At 36.4% G+C, this 16376-nt stretch overlaps 1 protein-coding gene across 1 annotated transcript; it reads left to right on the forward strand.

Annotated features, from left to right (window-relative positions):
• The first annotated feature begins 6137 nt into the window (after window positions 1-6137).
• LOC116894014 (olfactory receptor 52Z1) lies at window positions 6138-7100 on the forward strand. The gene has a single exon (XM_032895729.1). The coding sequence runs from the start codon at window positions 6138-6140 to the stop codon at window positions 7098-7100; it is 963 nt and encodes a 320-aa protein (XP_032751620.1).
• The last annotated feature ends 9276 nt before the right edge of the window (window positions 7101-16376 follow it).

Consider the following 16376-nt stretch of genomic DNA (forward strand, 5'->3'; position numbering starts at 1 on the left):
AAATCCAATAAAAAATCTTTAAGAAAAGGGAAAAAAGGAAAAAATTAAGGTTTCTGCATAGCATAGAGATAATCAAGAAAAGGATAGTTAATTTAAAATGAGAAAGTATTTAAAATGTGTGAGTATTTGTGAACTAATATTCAACAATGGATTTCTATGAAAAGTACATAAGGAACCCATGCAACCCACTGAGCTCTCAACCCACTTTGTCAGGGTTCAGAAGATCACCAACAGATACACCAGTAACAGAACATGAGATACAAAAAGGAGTGAAAAAGACATTCTTTAAAAGAAGTGACACAAATCCCTAACACGTTTATGAAAAGACACTCAATATTGTGGGAATGCAAATCGAAAAGCACCAAGAGAGATCACTGTATTCTTTTAGAATAGTTGCAATAACTATGATGAGACATTTTTGTTTGTTTCTGTTTTTTTGTGAGTTTTACTGGAAGTCACTTACATTGGTACAGACTATTACAATCTATTCAACTGTACGAAAACTGACCTGCTAAAGTATAATGTCTGTAGTAGAGAACTAAGTGCCTTTAATGGAAGCCCTCCCCCCCATTAAGAAGTGACCCTAAATACAAACGGGCAAACAAACTCTGCATGCTCTTTCTCATGTGGCAGAACATTTCTCTCACATCAGTTCAATGAAGGCTGGCACCAGCTAAACACTGGGTTAAAAAAATGCAAAGAGTTGTTCTACCAGGGTGGGTGGATACCAAGGGTGGCCTCCACCATCCAAGAAAAGAAGGGAAGGGGGAATGGGGGGAAGGGCTGTGTGAGGGGAGGACTGGGAGGGGTAATTGGGATACAAAGTGAATAAATAAATGAATTAATGGAAATAAAGGCATTCCTACTAGAGAGTCAAACTGCATGGGAACCTCCTGCAAAAGCCAGACTCAGTTTTTCTGGAGGCAGTGTCTTCTTGTTCCATATGGAACTGAAGATTTTCACAACCTTCCACTAACTGACACAAGTGGACTTTCTAACCCTCCAAGGAAATGGAATAAACAACCTCCACACAGCAGCTGAGCTCTCAACCCATTTTGTCAGGGTTCAGAAGACCACCCCACAGATACAAACTGGTAAGAGATGCTCAAGTCATTTAAAAGTTGTGCCTATAGACTCTCCTATTGTGTAATGTATTACCTTTGGTTTCTGTCAATTGATTTTTTTTAGTGCTTGGGTTGATTTAATCAGAAACTGCCCATACCAGTTTTGGAAATTGAACTTTTATTTAGCACCTAGAAATAGACATAGTTCCCTTACTTTGTGTATTGTTAGGAAAGTGAAAAGCATGCACACTAGGAGGAAAATAACAACAACAACCACACAAAACAACAACAACAACAACAACCATCACACAAAACAACTGCACCATTATGATTTTTACTGCACCAAGAATGTAACTGAGAGCAAGTTTCTTCCCCCCTCCCCCCACCTCTCTCCCCCTCTCCCTCTTCACCTCCTTCACAGTTATATATACTTCAAAACCCAAGAATGTAGGCAAGATGTATTTTTTAATTGAAGTAGCAACTTCACACCAAACAGCTAGTCTTCCTTATCAGCAAAAACCAGTCCTCAATGTGGTGATGTGTTGATATGAAAACACTACTCACTGCTACGTCTTCCTGACAGAATTTGTTGATTCAGTATCCTGAAGTGCTAGGGAGACTAAAGAGGAAAAACCTAAAACAGAAATACATAGAATGAGGGTTGGGGATCAGAAATGTTGGTAGCTCAGGGGATTGAAAGACTGGGTCACAAATAGAAATTAAATGTAAGACACATAATTTCACGATCCAAGGGCATTCCTTTTAGGCAAACTTTTATGTAAAACATTTTAAACCAAGGAGGAGTTTCTTATGGGGGGAAAACTGTATTTGGAATTGAACTTCAATTTCTCTTGGAATAACTCATGTTGTTTTTAGTATACAAATTTGTCATCTTTATGATTGACTTTATTTTTTGTGGTTTCATAAATAATGGGAAATTATTTAAAGAATAAAACAAAACTCAACTCGAGAGTTGATTTTGGTGGCAGCTACTCAGAAAGCTCAGATGGTCACAGTTAAATAGATGTATTATTCATGCATACTTTACCATGTTGCTATACATTATAAAATATAAAATAATATATTTAAAATATATTAAAATAGAAATAATATTAAACAGAAAATACTTTATATTTTAGTTAAGATTAGCAAATTCTTTATACATATCTTACAAAATATGCAGTGAACAAAGTAGTGGAGAAACTATGAGGGACTAAAGAGAACATGTATAAAATGAGTAGGCATAAAACCCATGTGCACTGATAGCAAGGTCTCTAAGTGTGTGGTTAACTGCGCTGTCTGGTATCAGCATATTTGGAACCTTTCAGTCCCCAGTTCTTGGGAAAACCTTATCTTATCTATGTTTTCAGCTATGCCAAAACCCTAGTTGACCTAACCACATTTAGAAGCAGACTTGCTTCATGAATCTTTGAAGAAATGGGGGATCAGTGGAACCCTTCTGCCCCCTATCGGTATGCAACAGGATCATTAGCGAAATTATCTTGAAAAGGTGGTGATACAGTGTATCCCGGTTAGCTTTAATTGACATCCTGAAGCAGCCTAGAATCAACCTAGAAGAAACTCTCAACTGAGGAATCACTAGATGAGATTGGCCTGTGGACAGAGCTCTGGAAGGTTGCCTTGATGGTTAACTGATGAAGAAAAGCCCTGCCCACCGAAGGCCCCCCTTGAAGCAGGTGGTCCTGGGCTTTATAAGAAAGCTAGGTAATTGTGCTAGAGAGGTGCCTGGGGTTCAGTTCCCAACATCCACATTAGCCATCTAATAGTAGCGCATAATGACCTTTACCTCCAAGTTCAGGGGATCCTGATAACTCTAGCCTTCATATAACCTATATTCACATACAGACACATACTTTACAAAAACAAAAAATTATCATCTTAATATCTTAAATAACTAATTATTAATTAAATAATGAGACATTAAAATAATAAATACCTCACTCTAAAGCCAAAAGAGATTCCTATGCCATCCTTTTGCATTTTTGGACCCCTCTGATCCTGAATAATTCTATCATGTAACCTAGGGAACCCTAGAATGAAAGACAAAGAGCCTTGAGATTTAAAGGAACATGTGATGAAAAAGAAATCATTCTAGTGGCTTCAAACATTCATTCAACACCTCTGCCCTAGGTATTTAGAGCGTTATTACAGTAGGTGTCTCTAGGGAACAGGGTATGATTGTGCTAGTACAAATCTCTGATATACAATGAAAACAGAAACATGGGTTAATTTAGTGCCTGGCAATGCTAATCAAAATAAATGTTTTTCAGACTGTGGAGGAGGATGAAAGTTTTCAAGAGAAGAATCAGTGCTGGGCATTCCTTCTACGGCAGGATACAAGTCAATGAATGCTCTTGGGTGAGAAGTCAAGGGCCCAAGAGATATCTAAAAAGAGGTATAAATAAATGCTCCAGATTTGCTGGTTAGGCTCTGGGAATCTCCTTGCTTTTGCTTTTTCTCCTGTTAAATATCTTCAGATTTCAAACAGAAACAAGTAAGTACACAGCTGTGCTCCAAGGAAGCTTGCAGCAGATGACAGGATAAACTTAAGTCATGTTTTCTGCAGTTCTGACCCATAGAGTACAACACTTAACTCTAGTCAAGTTGTTCTGCAATAGTGGTGTAGTTCTATTTTGCGTGGTTTAGTGAGCAGTCACAACTATTCCCTATTTGTATTGTATTTACATAGTAGCTTTTCATTTTTATCAGGATTTGAATATAGGCACAATAAATTTCTGGTGGTTTTCAATAAGACTCATTTAAAAATTTTAGTGAAGACAAATCTTATGTATTCAAGAACAAATGCATGAACATGTTCATAAAAGATACCAAACATTATATCAGGTACCAGTCCTGAGGCATATTAAAAAGCTGAGACTTGGAGATGTAAACTCTGAAAGTGATGAAGGTCTTTTACTGATAGAAACAGCAGTCTAATTTAAAGTAATGCCTCCGTCACTGGCTATTATAAAAACTACTGATGATTTTAGACTATAGATTGTTATAGACAGGGTAAGACAATGTATCTTGGTTTTGGGAGTATGTTATAAACAAATTCAATTTCATTTTAAGCCTAGAAAGTTAAATTTGTTTAAATTAACAATTATTTTTGTATTAATGCTGGTAATTTTACGAGTGCCCTAATGTCATTTGTTGTTGCAATAAATAGAAATTTATGTGATTTATGTAGCTATTATCCTGAGATGCTAACATGAGAATGGACTTACAATGGTGATACATTTTTAGGTGGTTTATCAGCAAGAGAACTAAAACTCAAGTAACAGTCTGTGCACACAGTGGAGTACATCTTAGCTGATGGTGTTCAATTGTGTGCAGTTTCAGCTAGACTATACAATCAATATAGTCATAGTGCATGTCACAAGGAGCACAGACCAACACTTTAAGTAATGACAGATCTTAATCCCACAGTGAAAGACAAATAAAATAAAACATTAGTGGTGGCTTAAGCTCATCACCAACAAGGAAAATCTCAAGGGTCTGTTTGCCTCCTTATTTCTTTACACTATGTTTCTTTTGTTCAGGGAGGTTGTTCTACTTCCGAGCTAAGTTCCATTCACTAGTTGGTTTATGTGATGGGAGCAGATTCATAAATGTCCATTATTTTTTAGAGAGCTTCATGTCAACTTCTGCTAAAGTCCTATAGGCAGATACTGCCTTATATATTTAAGTATAGTTAAATAAGCAGTGCCTAATATTTCAATCAGATAAAGGGGGCAATTTTGCACATAGTAACAAATAAAAGGTGGCGACAATACAGCACCTTGTTGCAGTTAGGATGCTCAATTGTAGTGAATAGGACCCAATTTTAGTGGAATCAAGGTACAAAGGGCATCTGCTCCTCTGTTAGCTGATGTTTTGGTTAAGCACACACAGATGTGTTTTTTGTAACTTATTTACCCAGCTATATCATTATATTTAGTTTTGACTATCTATATCATTGTATGTGGCTGCATCTATATCATTATACTTAGCATCCTCCCTCTCCTTCCTATCCCCTGCTTCCCCCGCATCCCATGTGGTCCGGCCCTTTTCTCTTACCAAAAGTTTCCACATATATTCATGTCATAGATATCCCACAACCTTTGCTGCTAACCATCTCTGCTATCTTTATATCACTTCTTCCTCTCATAATACTAACTCTATTTTGATGACCTACATATACATTTATGTGCTGTACTTGCTAATAGAAAGGCATATTGTCTAATTTCCAATAGTTACATAAGTTGACTCTAGTAAAAAATAATTGACTACATAGTAGGTTTGTCCATTTCAGAGCCCAGTAAAATCTGGTATTTCAAACCTTTAAGATCTTTAATCTAAAGATTTCATATCTTTAAAATCTCATACAGATTTTTGAGAGTTGAGTAGTAGGAAGACAGGGATACATTTACTTCATTTTTGTGATCTTAATGGCTAATACAATTAGCACCAATTCATTGCTCACTCAACATAGAAGAGGACACGTTATACTATAATGCTTTAAATCTTATCAAACTTTACTTTGTCAGTAACAAATCTCAATTTTGTATCTACTTTCTTCAGCTATATGATGAGGGATTGACTTGATGGTATGCATATTTTGTGTCTAGTTTTATTTTGGTATATAATGGTGGAGGATGACTAAGATTACAGCTAAGATCTTTTTTCTGCTTGAGTTTTTGATTCAATGAGTTCTATGGATAAAGATTCAAAGCTTATGGGTCCTTTCTTTTTTGTTCATGTGACTAATAGTGTGGATGTTATAGGTTGATACAGAAACCTAGTAAGTCATAATAAGAATTTTTATAAGCTTATATATGTAAGGTGATAAAGTACATAGTAAGTATTTATCAATTGATAACCACTTCTTTCAGGATGCAATCATTAATTGCTTGATTAGTGGTGTGCATGTTTAGGTTAGTTAATTCTCCTTAATGCTTCCATACAGATGCAAATATTGGGGAAGAATATGGTGAGATCTCATCCAGCCTCGGCTGTACTCCAATTTTTAACCCTGTAGTGCATGTTAAAAAGCCAGGGCTTGTGTATACAATGAAGGTGGTCTCTTTCTTTCACAATCACACCAATCCACAGGACGTGTGGTATGTTCTGATTGGAATCCCAGGACTGGAAGATCTACACACCTGGATAGCAATCCCCATCTGTTCTATGTACATTGTGGCTGTCATCGGCAATGCCCTCCTGATCTTCCTGATAATGACTGAACGTAGTCTCCATGAGCCCATGTATTTTTTTCTCTCCATGCTGGCATTAGCAGACCTTCTGCTCTCCACAGCTACAGCCCCCAAGATGCTGGCCATCTTCTGGTTCCATTCCAGGGGTATTTCCTTTGGTAGTTGTGTGACCCAAATGTTCTTCATACATTTTATCTTTGTGGCAGAATCTGCTATTCTTCTGGCCATGGCATTTGACCGCTATGTGGCCATCTGTTACCCACTGAGATACACCACCATCCTTACTTCTTCAGTCATTGGCAAGATTGGTACTGCAGCTGTGGCCAGAAGCTTTCTCATCTGTGGTCCATTCATCTTCCTTGTATATCGACTTCTCTATTGTGGGAGATACATAATTCCCCATTCATACTGTGAGCACATGGGCATTGCCAGATTGGCATGTGACAATATCACTGTCAACATCATATATGGGCTCACTATGGCCCTCCTGTCTACAGGACTGGATATAGTACTCATTATTATTTCCTACACCATGATCCTTCACACTGTTTTTCAAATCCCTTCTTGGGCTGCCAGATATAAGGCCCTGAACACATGTGGCTCCCACATCTGTGTTATTCTTTTGTTCTACACACCTGCATTCTTTTCCTTCTTTGCCCATCGCTTTGGAGGCAAAACCATTCCTCGCCACATCCACATCCTAGTGGCCAACCTCTATGTGGTGGTGCCCCCAATGCTTAATCCCATCATTTATGGGGTAAAGACCAAGCATATCCAAGATCGAGTGGTTTTCCTTTTCTCCTCAGTGAGTACATGCTAACATGAACACAGATTAAAGATAGCATATTCCCAAATAAAACTCCTTTTAAATGTCAGCTCTGTGAGAAATAGTAATGAATGAAATTTAGAGTGCTTCACTTTCAAAACAATAATATCCAGGCAAATTATCACTATATATTATCTAATACATCCAGAGAGTGTGGGAAAATATCTTAGGGACTTCCTATTAGTGTGGACTTCAAATTATTTTATATTTATATATAGATAACTATGAAAAATTTCTTATACAATTTCTTATGTAAAGAAAGTAAAACAGAAATCCATTGAATATCTTAAAACTAATTTTATTAATTCTCTGAGAATTATTACACTGTATTTTGATCATGTTTCACAGGATCTCACTTTCTGCCCATCAGCAGATATATGAGGCAATAGAATGAAGCCTTTATATTATAGTTATTTTTATAAATGTAATTCTTATGCCAAATTAGTAACTCTAAAATCATTTATTTTAAGATTCCCTGATTTTTTATGAGTTCTAGTTTTTTTCTTTTGAGACAAGGTTTCATGGAGATCTGCCTGCTCTTTGTAACTAATGTTACTGCCTGCAATTGTAACTATATATACTTTTGAGATAATTGTAACTATCTATCTATCTATCTATCTATCTATCTATCTATCTATCTATCTATCTATCTACAGATATATAATTAAAATTATTTAAAGTCACTTTTAAAGTATAAACTTATACAATAATGGATTAAACAGTTTGTTAATAATAAGTTAAACATATTTACTAAGATAAAGCTAGTTCTCAATATCACCCAAGGTTTCTAAAAGCTCTAACTTTCCACATATGTGTTGGGACTTTAGTTCAAAGATATTGGAGAGCATCCTGGTGTCAACAGACCTTCTGTAAGAATAGATGACTGGGAAATCCCATGCCCAATAGTTAAAAGTAAAATTCAGACGAAGTTTCATTGGAATATTAACAAACAAGCTTCCACTGAAATGATTTCATCAGACAAAACACATGTGTGTGAACATGTTAAATAAAAATCAAACTTGCAAAACTCCTTCCCATTTCTGTTGAAAACCGAAAGAATTAAAGAAAATGTAAAAAAAACTGTCCTGATGTATATAAAAAACAGACAATTCAGTAAATTTAGAAGTTGGAAGTGAGCTTCATAACTTTGTAGCCTCACCATATTTTGTTACTATTCCATTTATATGTGTGTGTACATTTTTTGTCCATATGTATGCACAAGAATTTTCATATATCTATACGAGACTCACATATGTCAAATGCTTTAAAAAGTTGATACTGAACCTTTATGTATTATTTGCCTCATAAGAAGGAAGAACACAAATAGCTCTAATCATAAAGCAATGTACTATGGGCCATTCTGCTGACGAATCTGAATGCCTCTTCCTGCAATGGCCATCACTTGCCAAAAGCTCCTCTCCTATCTGTATCCTATCAGACTCTTCACAGACTTATCTAATTCAACTTTTATTTTGCTGGGAAACTTTTCCTAATTGCCCAATATATGTATATATATATATATATATATATATATATATATATATATATATAATCATAAAAGGGTGAAGAATTTCGTGCAGCAGTGTATCTCTGATTTGTTAACAATGGGTATTAAATGAATTTATGTGTGAACATTAATCTATCTCTACATCCTATGTATAAATACTGCTTTATCACAGAGTGCTGTTCTCCTAATACATCTTTTCATTTTTATTGTATTTTGTTGAGGATATGGCTACATCTATATCCACAGTTGAGGCATAACTTTATTTTCTTGCAGTGTCTTTGTCTCTTTTGTCCTCAAAAATCAATTTGTTACATATATTTTCTACTTTTATCTTGTAAAGAGCTTGAGAAAAATTGGTATTTAAGAGTTTGATATAACACAGCATTGAAGTCAAGCCATCTAATCTCGACTTACTTTTTCTTTCTTTCTCCTCTTATTTTGTGTTGTTTTGCATGCTTGTTGAGACAAGATCTCATTCTATGATTCATGTGTTCCAGAAAGTCACGGCAATCTTCAACTCCAAGTGAATCACTATACCCAGTTCTTAACTATCTGTCCGTCTGTCTGTTTGGTGGGAGACTTTATATCTTTATGATACTGACTCAATATTTCTTTTTCTTGTTTGCTTGGATTTTATATTTCATTATTTAGCTTTGATAATTCAGGTTAAATCTGTCAAGGAAGCTATCCATTCATTTTTCTTCAAGTGGTTGATGTATAATTTTATTGTTATTATTATCCTTTATTTTTGTAGTAGCAATTGCAATAGCTTTTCAAAAGCCTAGGGGGTAAGGCAGCCCCCACACATAATATTGATTAACACTTTTGAAGACTGAAGACTGTAGTGTAATTGTGGTCTTAAGTGAAATTAAATAATTATTAATAAAATAATAATAATAAATATACATTTGATTTCAGGTAAATGTATTTGTCCGTGTAAACAATATCATTTGACAGAAAGCATGGGAGATGAGTTTCATCTGATAATATAAAAATCTTATATAACAGCGGCTTCTTATAGTAAACTAAAATTATGAAAATGTTTAATGCTAAATAACAATAAAATGTGTGCTTAAAATAAATGAAGTAATATTTTTCATTCTATTACAGTGTCAATTCTTTTAAAAATGTATAAAGTGTAATAAAAATTAAAACATTAAAATTATTTCTTTTATTTTAATGCATGTGTGAATATGTATGCACAAGCACATTTCTGGAGGTTATGAGGTAACTTGTGAGGATTCATTATCATTTTCTCCCATGGGTTCCAGAGACAGAAATAACTCATCAGACCTGGCAGCAACCATCTTTGTAGCTGAGCCATCTCTTTGGCCTTTAATTAAAACATTTTTGAAGTTTAAATTCAAAACAGTGGTCATCAGATGGCTTGTCATAAACTTGTTATATAATTAATCCACACTACCTACTGACATTGGAGTTTATGAGAATGCCATTGTCATACCTCCAAGAATATAAGGTTGCAATGTAGAGTCATATTTTCCTAGAGGAAGACATTTTAGAACAAGCGACTATTTACACCCATAAATACTTGAAGAGAAAGAAAGAAAGAAAGAAAGAAGTATGTGCACTACCCATTTACACAATGTTTCAACATGACTTATTTTATTTTTTAAAAATAAGAAATTTGGAAACTTTCTGCTGAACCCCTGAGTGTTAGATTGTTCTATATTTAGAATGAACGTCTCTCTCTTTTTGTGGAAGCATGCTGGGAACCTTGCAAGAGGAATGGCAAACAGCTTTAAAACCCCTAGAATTCAGCCCAAGGGTTAGCCCAACTACGATGGGTGTGCCTCAGAGAGGCAGAACACAGAGAACTTCAAGCTGAGGACTTCATGCTGTTAGGGAGTATTGCTCTGTTTGCTGCTTTCCCACTCACATCTTTCATAGTCTATGAGTTGTATGAAACTTCTAAGTGGGCTTCAAGGCCATCTCTGGGGAGTATCACTATTTACAGTAGTTGTGCTTGATCTTTTTCAAGCATCGCTGCTGGAACAGATTAATAATTTATCCACCATCCTAGGAAATAATTTAGAGATATACATTGTTAGCAATGACAACCAGCCTTAGAAAGAATTTGGAGAAGTAGATTGCTAGTAAAGTTAGGTTAAGATGGTTTTTCTAATTGATTTGTTGTAGAAAATCTTAGAGAACAATTTGAAGTTCAGAGAAGCACACTCATAATAACTAAATTAGGGATTTTTAAAGTCAGGGTACAAGAACAATGGAAGCCCAACTAGCATTGGCTGATGTGATTCTCACTGAAGTTGGGCTGGTGATCGAGGTGATGATTAATTTCTTGTATTCATTTTTGTATGAGGGTTCTTGGGAATAATTTAGTTTTTTTTCACTTGTGCATAAGATGTTTATTCATGTGAGGGCATTGGAGAACATTTTTTTCTTATACATACTTATCGTAGTCATGCAGTATAAGAAAAATAGTCACATTGTAAGTTCTATATTGCATAAAAGATTTTGCTGAGTTATGCAAGCTGTTGTGGTTGTAGTGGTTGGGGCTTTGCTCCATCCATCCCCAAAATATGTGAATGAATGTGTATGCGTATATGTACAGTTGTTGTAGCTTACTGAAGCTTCCTTAATCCACCCAGTGTGTGTGTGTGTGTGTGTGTGTGTGTGTGTGTGTGTGTGTGTGTGTGTGTGTGTGATATTTCCCCCTTTTTTGTTGGCCCCCAGGGAATTTCTTTTGCTGATCCCAGTGTACCAAGTGTTATTTCCTCAGAGAAAAATCTGCTGATGGGTCAATTGCCTATTCTATGCCCTGCCTCAGTTTACCCTGGATATTGAAGCTGGTCTTTGACAGAAACAAATTAGAAATTGTAACATAGTAAAGAATAAGTAGCAAATTGATGCTAGAGTAAAAATATGGGAAGACAAATATGTAGGCAAACATATCTGCAAACCTCACACATGAAGTACGTATATGGGAAGATAAATATGTAGCTGAACAGTGTCTCCAGACGTCACACATGAACTAGAAACATCTTCGTAACTCTGAAGTAAAGTGAAGTGATCCTGCCTTTTCAAGTGCATCAAGCATGAGCTAAGATTAGGGTGGGGAATGCTGACTCATTACTTGAAGCAGAGAAAGAAAATCTGCATCCAAAACTCTAGCAGTTGACAGCACAGAGGTGGCACATGGTCTGTGTCTATAAAGACCGACACTTTGGGATAGCTTGTGATAAAGGACCCTGGACAGAACGTCATCTGACATTACCGTGAGTCAGTCAAGTTGAAGGTGAAGGAACTAATGCATTCTTCTTTGTTGGTGACCTTTTCGTAAATTGTGAATTTTCCCAGAGGTCAACCTTGTTCCCAAATCAATTAAACTAAGTGTAAATCAGTATAATTATTTCCTATTGTGGTAAAAGTATGTCAGATTCCTGACCTCTCATCTCTTATCCACAAATAAATGCACGTGGAGTGGCTTTCCTTCTTTCTACTTTCCCTAAATTTACTAAGGTCTGAACATTATGTCAATTTCCTCACAGCTATAGACTGGACATTCTAGAAATGTTTTTGACAAAAATGTTCAAGGAAAAATATCTGACATTCTGACATAAGGTTTTAAAAAGATTTTATGATATTTCTTGTTCAATGATTTATTAATTTATAAATTTATAATATGATCAATGATTTAAGCATTGCTTCATTTCTTTTAAATACAGAAACTTTCTTTTTATTTTCATGGTTAAGTGATAGTCTTTTTAAAAATAGGACATCAAATGATTCTTAGGAGACAGATCACACTGCTTTTTGGAAGAAGAGAAGGAAGGAAAGGACGAGAGAGAGACAGACAGGCAGGAGGAAAGGGAAAGGGAGGACAGGCAGAGAGAGAGAGAGAGAGAGGGAGAGAGCAGAGAGAGAGAGAGAGAGAGAGAGAGATATTTTGAGTCCAAGTGCAGTAATTTGCTTAGAGTTCGGCATGGCAGGAATTAGACATGTCTGTACAATTGAATCCTTTGGAAATGATACCGAGTTTGTAAAATGTTGGGAGTATGAGACAGGAGCAAAACAAAGATTAATGTGAGAAATGGGTAATTATGGATACAGGATTTTTGTTTTTAAAAAGAGACAAATACTTTTGTCAGTAGAAGGAAGTGCCTGCATTTATAGAGCGTTAGATTTTATAAAGGAAAGTTATGCATCTAATAAAACATCATGTTCATCAGTACTGTTTTGTATTTAGGCTATTGGGAAAGATAAATGAAGATTAAAACAAAATGTACTAGTTTTCATAGTCTTTCGTAAAGATCTGGGAATCCTTCAGTCCATGTTTGTAACTCCTCCACTCCTCCTACCCCCCTCCTCCTCTTCCTCTCCCCTCCTTTTCCTCCTCCTCCTCTTCCTCTCCCCTCCTCCTTCTCCTCCTCTTCCTCCTCACACTCAGTTATAGGTCTAGGCAGAGACTTGTGGGAATGAAGTATCCTTTCTAAGTATTCCCCCAGGTTATGAACCATCCCAACAAGGTTTTGGGAGTAATTCCTGGCTTATGAAGGTACTGCTTCCAGAAGTCATCTGTACATTAGAATGAATGAGAGCTGAATTTATTTTCATGGTTAAGTGATAGTCCTTTTAAAAATAGAAATACTCGATTCTACTCTTGAATGTTACAGATATGTCTCTGATTAAGCCATACTTTTCTATGATTCCTCCTTTTTTATTTAGTCAATTGAGACAATTCTATAAATAATATGAAACACTCGTTTACTTATAGTTTCAGAGGGCTACCCCATGATCACCATGCTGGGAAGCATGGTGAGAGCATGGCAACACTTGTGATGCTGGTGTAGTAAATGAGGGCTACACATGAGAAATCTGGGCCTCACATGGGCTTTTGAAACCTCAAAGCCCACCCACTTCCCCCTTGGCAAACTTTTTCCAACAAGGCCACACATACTCCAACAAAGCCATAACTCCTAATTCTTCTAATGCTTCTCAAAGAGTGCCATTCCTTGATGACTAATAAGCATTTATATATAGAAACCTGTGGAGGCCATTTTTCCTTTTTTATTGGATATTTTATTTATTTACATTTCAAATGTTATCCCCTTTCCTGATTTCCCCTCTGGAAAACCCCTATCCCATCTTCCCTCCTCCTGCTTCTATGAGAGTGTTCCCAACCCACTCGCCCACTCCTGCCACCCTGCCCTGGCATTTCCCTACACTGGGGCATCAAGTCTCCACAGGAATAAAGGTCTCTCCTTCCATTGATGTCTGACAAGGTCATCCTCTGATACATATGCAGGTAGAGCCATGGGTCTGTCCATGTGTACTCTTTGGTCTGTGGTGTAGTCCCTGGAAGCTCTGGGGTGTCCAGTTTGTTGATATTGTTGTTCTTTCCATGGGGTTGCAAACCCCTTCAGCTCCTTCATTCTTTTCTCTAAATCCTCCATTGGGGTGCCCGTGCTTTTGGGAGACATTCCTATTAGGCTCCTGTCAGCAAGCACTTCTTGGCATTTGCAATAGTGTTTGGGGTGTCTGTATATGGGATGGATCCCCAGGTGGGGCAGTCTCTGGATGGCCTTTCCTTCAGTCTCTGCTCCATATGTTGTCTCCGTATTTCCTCCCTTGAGTATTTTGTTCCCCCTTATAAGAAAGAATGAAGCATCCTCACTTTGGTCTCCCTTCTTGAGCTTCATGTGGTCTGTGAATTGTATCTTGGGTGTTCCAAGTTTTGGGGCTAATATCCACTTATCGGTGAGCACATACCATGTGTGCTCTTTTGTGACTAGGTTACCTCACTCAGGATATTTTCTAATTTCATCCATTTGCCTAAGAATTTCAAGAAGTCATTGCTTTTAATAGCAGAGTAGTACTTCATCGTGTAAATGTACCACATTTTTCTGTATCCATTCCTCTGTTGAAGGACTAGTCTTCAGGGAAATGCAAATCAAAACAACCCTGAGATTCCACTTCACACCACTCAGTATGGTTAAGATCAAAAACAGCTGACAGCAGATATTGGCAAGAATGTGGAGAAAGAGGAACATTCCTCCACTGCTGGTGGGATTGCAAGATGGTAAAACCGCTCTGGAAATCAGTCTGGCATTTCCTTAGAAAATTGGACACAGTCCTGCCTGAGGACCCAGCTATACCACTCCTGGGCATATACCCAAAAGATGCTCCGATATATAACAAGGACACATGCTCTACTATGTTCATAGCAGTCTTATTTATAATAGCCAGAAGCTGAAAAGAACCCAGATGTCCTTCAACAGAGGAATGGAGGACATTCTTACTCAGACTCCAAGAGTGTTTCTCAATTGATATAATTTTATTGGAGGAGGCACATATCATATGGTCAAAAATTCTGTAAATGTAAATGAGTTCTTTTGAAGAAAGAAAAACTTGGTGAAATAAAGAAATTTGCTGGACTTTCACTGTTATGATCTCTAAAGAGCTGAGGGTCAGTAGTGTACTTTTGGCATAAGCAGGAAAAGGGAATCTTATTCACTTTATCTCTTGAAACCAAATGTTTGTGATTCTTTTTTAACACAAAAGATATGAAAACACATTTTTAAGCATACAGTTTATTTTGAACTATGTGTAAATACCTACACATTGAACATGTGTATATTATTTATAAAAATGCCTCAAAAATCTTGTTTCTTAGCAATTTAAAATCACAACAGCAAAAAATAAAATCAAAACATACTATTCTTATCTTTAGTCATCTTGAACTTATTGGACCTGCCAAATGAAAATTGTCTTTTGACATACATCTTCCCAATTTCTCTGTCTACCCAGCCTCTAGTAATCAATAATTTACTCTTGGCTTTAAAAATTCTACTTTTAAAGTCTTTTTGAATGCTCACACCATTCTTACTGTTAAGCAAATACCAGCTATGACATTCGTTCTGCATGTATTAATATTAGAGGTGCTCTGAAAGATTGATAAACGTGTCTAGTAGCAGTGAAAATATTTGAAGAGAGTGATAAAAGCTAGATTAAATACAGAAGGGCTTCCAGTCATCCATGTTCAGTGGAAGAGTTTCAGATGCTGAAAGTTGATAGAAAGTCTCAAGTACACTCACTCTCTAAAGGGATCCTCATTTCTGGATCTGAAAAAAAAATTGCTATTGCTTGCACCAGAGTCACATTTAGAAGTGTCCTGTTTCTTTCTCAGTGTAGTTGGCACTGGCTCATTTGTCCTCAAGCTCTTTCTCATATCTCCCCCTAGAGTGTGGACAAGCTTTACTTGCAAATCTCTCTCCACAACACATTTAGCAAAGACAAGCAGAAATTCTGCTGGCTTTGGGGCAGGTGAATATATAATTCAGTCCTTTGTAATTTAGGAAGGCGAAGGACCGCCATAAGGGACATAAGTCTTCCATCTCTGAAAACTGTTCAACATTGCTAAAGAGGACTCATTACATTTAAAGTCAAAGAAGTGGGATATACTCAAGGAGCTTTTATTTTCATGTTAAAGTTGTTATTTTAAAAATAAGTGCCTGTTCTTGTCATCAAGGGACTTCATCTTGTCATGCGCTTTCAAAGTAAAGTTGATTTTAGTTCTGTGATCCAAAGGGATAAAGAAGTTGAAAACAAATAATCTGATAATCAACACCTGTAAGTAAATTAACTACATAATTTATAAAAAAAATTCTGTTTTTCACTGTTGGAAATAAACCCATGGTTTCACAAATGATAGGCAACTCTCCTTCACCAAGCAACCTGGAGCCTCGCTCTGCTTCTTTCTTCACTTTTGTTGTAGAGTGGCCTTA

Source organism: Rattus rattus, chromosome 2 (genome assembly GCF_011064425.1).
Source record: "Rattus rattus isolate New Zealand chromosome 2, Rrattus_CSIRO_v1, whole genome shotgun sequence".
In the NCBI taxonomy this organism is placed as follows: Eukaryota; Metazoa; Chordata; class Mammalia; order Rodentia; family Muridae; genus Rattus; species Rattus rattus.

Excerpts from the sequence above, each read along its gene's own strand:
- LOC116894014 (XM_032895729.1), top strand. The coding sequence starts at position 6,138 with ATGAAGGTGGTCTCTTTCTTTCACAATCACACCAATCCACAGGACGTG.